We start from the raw sequence: 8,396 nt of genomic DNA, 5'->3' as shown, positions 1-8,396 counted from the left end.
TGAACTTCACGGCGGAGCAGGCGTTCATTGTCCTCACCTATTAGCTAGCATGTCCCTTGGGTTTTGTGCAAGGCAAATCGGCACCCATTCCTTTTTGCCTGAACCAGGTGGCAAGTCGAAACGCCAACCTAGCGGGCGAAGTAAAACTTTCGGCTGCGACTTCTATCCTTTCAAGCTGGATCGATGGCTATCCTCGACATGCAATAGTCCCATTCGCGATCAGGGCAAGTTCCAGCCATTGTTCCTCAGGAGTACTGGCGGAGCGGTAATTTTCATCTGCTGTATGTGCTCCAAGGATTTAGACGCCCTTTTCATTTACAAGCCTGCAGATGGCAAAGCTCTCTCACACGCAGCATTTCCCTATTCTTTCCTTTTTGTTTTTTGTCTTACTGCTTCTCGTCCGTTGTGGATTAGCCCCAGCTTAATTGGGTAACCGCTCCCTGCAGGGATGAAGCGTTGTGGATTAGCCCCGGCTTAATTGGGTAACCGCTCCCTGGGATGAAGCGTGATAGCTCGAGGAACAGCAAACGATTGCTAAGGGGCTCAACTTAATGCGAAGGGGCAAAAGCGTGCCGGCACCTAGTAATTAAAGGTACTGGAAGGCAATCACATAGTCGTCAAATTAGCTTGACAGATTTGTCCGATGATACGATGCAGATGACCGGCTCCGGGAAGTCCATAGTAAATGGTCAACTATTGACATGCCCTTATTGCGCGTCTAGCTTTCCTCGTAACCCACCACCCTCACAAACGGCTGGTGGAGAGTAAGGATTGAAATACTACTCAGAAATCCTCCAGAAACCTCAACCACCAATCCGGTGCAAATGCTTCGTTTCGTTCCGTCGTCTCCTTCCCCTATCTGATCTCTATAAACCCCAGACCCACCTTTAATTGTTCGTCAAATAAAAGCCACACCGATGCCGCTAGTAGCAAATTAAGAACCTTCCTCTCAGGTCTTAATAATAAGTTTGAGTTTCTCCGGGGCGGCACGTGTTCGCCTACCTCATCTTTTCCCATTGATTCCAGTAGCTAGCAATTCCCTTCTTCCTTCATTTTGAGGCCTGATCACCTCCTCCTCCCTCTTCCACCTTTGATCCCTTTCCGATGGAGAAGCCAAAATCTTTGTTGAAGAGGTATCACAATTGGCGAAAGAGGCTCGAGGACTAGAAGAATTTGATCAAAGATGGCGGCCTGAAAGAAAATTTCCATGTGACCTCAAGTTACCGAATCGTGTTTGCCCATGATGTCCGAGAGCTTTTTAAGGTTTTGCGTACGCATATCTATCAATCAATAGAGATAAAAGCAGACATGGTGTGGATCTTTGAATGTCGGTTTCTACTCGGACGAGAAGAAGAGAGCAGGGCACGTGAGGGGGTTGTCTGTGGATGCATACTGAAAAGTTTTTGCTAGTGACGTTTTGTTTGGCTTATAACAAAATTTATCCAATGGCCCACAACGCGTACCCAGTTCAGCCGGATGGCACCGTAGCCGTAGGCGCTCTCTGCGACAGCCTTCCGGGTACGCTTTAGGGCTTCTTCTTCGTATTTGATCTGGCTGCTCTCGCGGAAGCTCACGACGGGGACTCCCCAGATGGACCGTCGCCGTGCTCTGGTCACGCATCACTGTCGGTCTGGTAGAAGGTCAAGTTTGGGCTTCAAACCAGTTTAGAAATTAGTCCAAACTCCGTTCAGAACTAAATTGGTTCACTTCCCACTTTGCCAACTAATCCAAGAATCGTGATGGTAACATCCCTGGGATATTTCCTTGTCTGTGTCGTTCTAATAAGAATCGTGATCATAAAAGTTCTGAGCCTGCTAGGAAAGAATGGGGTTACAGGAGTTGCACCATACTGATATCTGGATATCGGATGATTTCGACTGCCAAGGTTGTTGTGGGTGCTGCTGAGTCTGGCAATTATGTGTTCATTTGTTCTCTGTGGTCTGTTGTAATTAATCTTTCAGCTCAATGAAATAGAATCAATGCTCTTTTTCCCCCTCTTTGTTATTATTGTTAGACGACGAGAATAATCAGGGAAATAATTAGAACCGAAATGATGACATATTTTCGTAAGTGCTCAAATTTAGGTATTTCAATAAATAACTAGCATCAAAAACCATATGGACAATTCATCAGGCTCCTTGACGACATGGTAGTTAGTCCAGTATTAGAGCATACAGATAATATAGCATCCAAAAAGCAAGCATTTACGTGAAAAAAAAAAGAAATGAATGATTATTCAAACCAACATGATTTCATAAAAACTATATAAAGATTGCAAACTGTACAGTTTAAAGCTCTCTGTGAACCTTCTATAAATACTAACCATACGAGAGAAAAAAAAAAATGAAAAAACTAAAGCAATCGGTCTGGCTGACGATGAATGCAACAATGAGGGGAATTCTACAGCATTGTCTGAAAACCGAATGTATTCTCACCACTGTAAACAATATAGAGGAAACCATCTTCATCTTTGTGCTCCTCATAGAGAGCAGACATCAAAGCTCCTAACATTATCAACAAATTAATATAAGAACAGAAACAAAATTTCGGTGTATATTTGTACGACCAGTATGCCACTGAAAGCACCTGTAGTTGGAAGAATATCGTCTATGAACAAAAAGATGGCCTTTTCTGCACTGAGGTTAATTCTCTTGCGAATGACATAGGAAAACTGCCCTAGATTCAGTTCACCAGGAACCAAGAATCTACAGATCCATATAAAGTTAATGCTTTATATCAGCAAACCCATAATTCCCAAATTCATAAAACCATAAATGAAAATTTTAAACCAACTTGAGCAATGTCAATATAAAGTCAAAGTTCAGAATATGACAAGTTGTCACTTACTTTCTCCTGTCAATATTTGGAATATCACTTTTCCCCGCCTTCTCAACAATAACCTAAAAAATTGTAGACATTATTTTCAGTGCATATGATTGCACATCTACATAAAAATTGAACTCATAGGACAGATAAAAGAAAGCAAACACAAATATTATTGACTCCCATAAGATAAGAAATGAGAAACGAAAAGGCGAGGGCAAAAGAAGAAAAGAGTTTTTACCTCCTCTCTATTATCTCTTAATGGTCCACAGGATAAATTTCTCTATTATCTCTTAATGGTCCACAGGATAAATTTTTAAATGTGAAATTGTATAGAGTAGTGAAAACAACTCCCATTTAACTATGATACCCCAAATATGCACTTGATAGCATGTTAAGACCATTTGATACTCTTTAGTATATCGAGCTACAGATGAGCTAATGAGTTTAATTTCACTGTTCAAATAAAAATTACACGTAAAAATTATGCTTTAAAATGGTCTTGGTATTAGCTTGCGTGGGAAAAACAGACACAGTTTTGGTTTTGAACCAGTTTATAAAAAGAGAATACATTTAATTCCAACTACATAAGGTTGACTTGGGACACGGAGATCAACTATTTACATGAAGCCCTATATAAATGTCAATGATCAAAGAATCAAGTTTGGGAGATTTCTAATGAACCTTGTGAGAGAAACTAGAAAGAGATCTAGTATCATTCTAATGGTAATAATTCGCAATGTCATGGGCAAATAGAGATAAATGTACCCACATGTTGGCAGGCTTATACTCAAAGTAGACTGTAGATCATCTCAAGGTATGGGACTTTATGCATCAATATATGAAATCAGCCTATATCACACAAACTAATAAAATAATCAAGGAAATATTGAAGGTTTCTCGTGTATCCACAAGCCTCAGTATCTGAGATCTGCCAACAACCATGAGCCAATAATTGAGGTACAATCCTGTAGTCGGTCTGGAACTCATTCAGCAAGATCAAGAGGATTAATATTCTATCGAAATCTAGCAACAAATGGTACAGATATTCAAAAAGTTAGCGTGTAATATTCAATAGGCTGAAAGAATAGAAAATTAATAGTAATAAATGTCAGAGAAAATGTCTTCTAAACGTATACATTCCTCATATTTCTCGTATGATGGCTTCATGAAAATTTTTTACCAGAACCGTGGGCAACATCAACAAGAGAATTAAGGATATCATGTGCAAATAAATTCACATATTCCCAAAATACCTAAGATCTAACCTTAGTAAATGATAAAGAAGTAAATGGGCCAAACAATGTACAATAAGATAATAACATAATTGTAGTATATTCGGTTCAAAATCTACTACTTGATCATCCTAGTGATCATTAACTGTAAATTAGCACTTGTGTAATCCTTTTATGGATAACTTGTTCCTCATCGACTATTAGCTAGCGTTCCATATTAGCCAAAGTGCATGTGTATCCAAAAATGAAATCTAATGAAATGTAGACAATGCTATCTATTGGATTCATGAATGCTTATGCAGCCCAGAAAATAAGGTCAAAGTTCAGACAAACTTATCTAGAACTCCAAGTATTGCATGTGCTCCAATGAAAAGCAACGAAAAGGAGAAGATGCAAGTGGGTTATGATGGTCAAATGTGTGACTATTTGGCGAAAATTAGTAAGAGCCTTAAATGCCGGTTTGACCTAATTGTACTGAGAAGATATCAATTAGACCTGTATTCAAACTTTCCTCTCAAGGGTCGAGGTAACATAAGAATGGGTTAACTGGGGACAGACCCCCTGAACTATCGCCCAATTGCGGATAGAGCCCTGTAGTTCTATTGTTGCTGATAGACCCTGTGTCTCTTTCTCTGAGGATAAAAGAGGCAATAAAATTCACTCAGGGGGTCTACACGCAATAATATAACTACAAGGGGTGTGTCTGCAAATGGGCAACAGAACAGGGAGTCTATCCGTAGTTAACCCTATAGAAATAAAACTCAAGTGATAAAAATATACCTCACAATTACATTGAGACTAATACCTGTTAAGAAGACCATCCATCCCCATTCCCCACAATTTATTTATTTTTTCTTTTTATCACAAGCATTCTTATTTTCAAAAAAAGTTATGTTTTAGACCATGACATTCAATCACACAAGTGAGAGGAACAATCACCTAGATTACTAATAAGATGACACAGTTATGCAATAATGTAATGTTGTTCTTAAACAAGTGCCAACCATGAGAATCTTAGCCATAGAAATAATAAGACAAGTAAACATATAACTAAAGAAAGAATTACTAAATGGCAGAATTATTAGATTGGTATATTTAGTTGACCCATGTGTTAGATTGATACATTTTCTTACTCCAGTAACGATATATCATTGTGGAGCACGGTGACAAATACCACTGTTTTTTGGCCGGAGCCAAAATTCCTGCCAAATAGGATCATGTGCGGTGTCATGTGATAGTTGGGATCATTATAACGAGTTAAAAGGGGATTTTTGCTGAATTAGGGCTAAGAAAAAGTTAGGGTTCAAATTGCGGTGTTCTTCTTCCTCCTAAGGTTAATTTGGTGTGGGCAATTGAAATTAGGGGTTTTCCATCTCCAATTTCAATTGCCCTAACTAAATTAACCCTAGGAGGAAGAACACCCCCATTTAAACCCTAACTTTTTTTAGCCCTAAAAGGTGGCTTGGTTTTGCCGTAATTTTGACACCAGCCAAAAAATAAGGGGTATTTGTCACCATGGTTGACAAAATATATTGTGGTTAACAAAATATACACTATCGTCGTTAGAGTAAGAAAATATATCAATCTGTCACATAAGGTCAACAAAATATACTAATATGGTAATTTTGCCATTATGGAATCGTCGAGTTATACCCCAACAATACCATTCCTTAAAGCCCAAGTAAAAGAAAAAGGCAAATGAAAATGTCTTGTTATGATTATAATGATTTTCTCACAAAAAAGTCTTGCCAAAAGCTGCATACCAACATACATATTCAACAAAGAATTTCCCATGCTTACAAAATTAATCGAAAACCACCCAAACATCAAACAGTTGCTATTTCATACACACAGCACATATCTATAACTGTCAACAAAAAATACTTAATTTATGAGATATTAATATAAGAAAACTAATCACAACTAATCATTACCGGAAGCCTCTCAGGATGTTTATCCCTGATCTTTGCAGATTCCAACTTCCTCTTCTCTGCAAATTAAAATCAGATCATGGGTGAGAACAAAATGCAATCTTTCGTCAAAAGATCATCATAAATCAAAATAAGTAAAATACAACACACACAGACCTAAATCATTCTCTTGCTTGTAAGACTTCCTAGAAGTGGGTGCCATCTCTCTCTCTCTCTCTCTCTCTCTCTCTCTCTCTCTCTCTCTTCTGCAAATTACACAACCCAAATCAAGAACTCCCAGTAAAAACGACCTGAATAAAAAAATCAAAGAAAAAAAGATCAATGCGCATACCCAAGTGGGGAAAAAGTTGGATCTTTTGGGTTTGTTTGTTTGTTGAAGAGGAAGTGCCAAGGAAAGAGAGGTGTATAAATAGATGGGGAAAGAAGTAGGGAGAAGAAAAAGAATGCTTTTAAGGTTTGTATTTGGATAGAGACCGTGAAAGACAAGATATGTTTCTTTCGTTTGATACTTTGAATTTAATTTATTTATCAATTTGAATTTGTAGTCTTTTAAGCAATTTTTTGTCTCCGTCATTTTCCTATGATTAATTAGCCGTCTTGTTTTATTTTAAGTTTAAGTAATATTTATAAGGAAAATTTTCACCAAATTCCCCAACTTTGGGATTATTAGCACAAAATTATCATCAACTTCAGGAAGTAATGAAGACCTCCCCAAACTTCGGGAATTTCCTACAATTTCTAAAAATAAAACCTAAACTGTGGCAAAAATTCTTTCCAGGATTTGGTTTGGGGAAGAGGAAAGGAAAACGAAAAAAAAAGTTTGTGGGCAAAGTTTGTTTTAAGGTTTTGCTGTGAGAGATGTTGGGACAAACCCGGGGCCCAATAGAGCAGGGTCGCAGCAATAGTAGAGCAAAAGTAGAGATAAAATGTTAGACACACAGATTTACATGGTTCGGCACTTGATTGCCTACGTCCACGGGCAAGGATAGAAGAATTCACTATGAGGAGAAAACTCTGGAGTTACAATCTCTCTTTCTAAGGAGATACTCTCTCTATTTTTTCTCTCACATTCTTCTATATAAGAAGTTGTTTCTGGGATGAGATTTCCTTAAGGATTTGGAGCTCTATTTATAGTTTTCAGAAAAACACTATGCACAATAAAATAATAATAAATTACTATGTATTTACATTATAATAATGATGTGAGGCCCGCTCCTTTATCCAAAGTCAAAAAATGGCTGCTGCTTTTGGCTGAATGATTTGGTGGCTTTTGTTGTGTTAGGCGTCTGACAATCTCTCACTTGAAGATTTGATTGAGTATCAATCAATCTTCACACCATTCTTTCTATCTTGTCATCTTTATGTTGCTTATGTCTCAGACAGACCACAGGAGGATCGACACCAAATGAATTTGTCAGTATTGACTGCTTTTATCAAAAAATCTGCTAGGTTGTCTTTGGTGTGAATTTTATGCATATCTACTATTCCTTCTTCCACTTTCTCACGAACGAAGTGATACTGAACTCGAATGTGCTTGGTCTTTGAATGAAAGACTGGATTTCTTACCAAATGCAAAGCACTCTGACTATCACAAAGTAGAGAAATCTTCTTTTGTTCATAGCCGAGTTCCTCCAGCACCATCTTCAACCACATCGCTTCTTTACTGGATTGTGTAGCTACTACATACTCTGCTTCTTTTGTTGAAGTAGCCACAACTGACTGCAGTTTTGAAACTCAGCTTACAGCTCCGTCAACAAGTGCAAACACATAGCCTGTGGTGGATTTGCTATTATTACGATCACCTACATAATCAGAATCAACATATCCACTGACAATAAAATCAGATCCCCCATAACATAATGCAACATTTGAGGTTCCTTGAATGTATCTTAGAACCCTCTTTACAGCATTCCAATGCTCTTTACCATGATTCGTCATGTATCGACTAACCACTCCCACTGCTTGTGCAATGTCTGGTCTTGTACAAATCATCGCGAACATTAAGCTTCCCACTGCTGATGCATACGGTACTCGATACATCTCCATCCTCTCTTCTTCACTGCTAGGACTCATACTAGAGGATAACTTGAAATTAACAGGAAGTGTGGTAGAAATTAACTTACAATCTTGTATGTTAAAGCGTCGCAAGATTTTCTTCAAATAGATCTTCTGAGAAAACCAAATCTTCCTATTAATTCTGTCTCGGTAAATTTGCATCCCTAGAATATTGTTTGCAGATCCTAAATCCTTCATTTCAAATTCACTAGCCAACTGAGCCTTTAATTCTTTGATACGATCTTTGTTGGGGCCTGCAACCAACATGTCGTCAACATACAATAATAAGATAACAAAGTTATTTTCACCAAACCTCTTGAAATATGCACAAGGGTCTGAATTAAGTCTGTTG

The 8,396-nt window shown here is 38.1% G+C and overlaps 1 protein-coding gene across 2 annotated transcripts; it reads right to left on the bottom strand.

The window, feature by feature from the left end:
* LOC109825250 (autophagy-related protein 8f-like) lies at positions 2,230-6,457 on the bottom strand. 2 transcript variants are annotated; one of them, XM_020392065.1, is made up of 6 exons: positions 6,321-6,457; positions 6,146-6,234; positions 5,993-6,048; positions 2,848-2,900; positions 2,587-2,705; positions 2,230-2,504 (listed from the first exon to the last, which is right to left on the bottom strand). In XM_020392065.1, exons 2-6 carry the CDS (start codon positions 6,189-6,191, stop codon positions 2,401-2,403), a joined length of 378 nt encoding a protein of 125 aa, XP_020247654.1. In that variant the 5' UTR covers positions 6,192-6,234; positions 6,321-6,457; the 3' UTR covers positions 2,230-2,400. The 2 variants fall into 2 exon arrangements, with proteins under 2 accessions (XP_020247654.1, XP_020247662.1); XM_020392073.1 differs by having other exon boundaries at positions 6,146-6,221.

The sequence above is a fragment of the Asparagus officinalis genome, chromosome 1, assembly GCF_001876935.1.
Source record: "Asparagus officinalis chromosome 1, Aspof.V1, whole genome shotgun sequence".
Classification (NCBI taxonomy): domain Eukaryota; kingdom Viridiplantae; phylum Streptophyta; class Magnoliopsida; order Asparagales; family Asparagaceae; genus Asparagus; species Asparagus officinalis.
The sequence above is the reverse complement of the archived record's forward strand: the minus strand, read 5'-3'. Positions and strand labels throughout refer to the sequence as shown.

Bases quoted from the DNA above. Each gene is read 5' to 3' on its own strand.
- LOC109825250 (XM_020392065.1), bottom strand. From the start codon at position 6,191: ATGGCACCCACTTCTAGGAAGTCTTACAAGCAAGAGAATGATTTAG. The intron at 6,049-6,145 runs GTCTGTGTGTGT...TTTAATTTGCAG, and splicing joins CAAGCAAGAGAATGATTTAG to AGAAGAGGAAGTTGGAATCT. The intron at 2,901-5,992 runs GTAATGATTAGT...ACAATTTTTTAG, and splicing joins AACATCCTGAGAGGCTTCCG to GTTATTGTTGAGAAGGCGGG.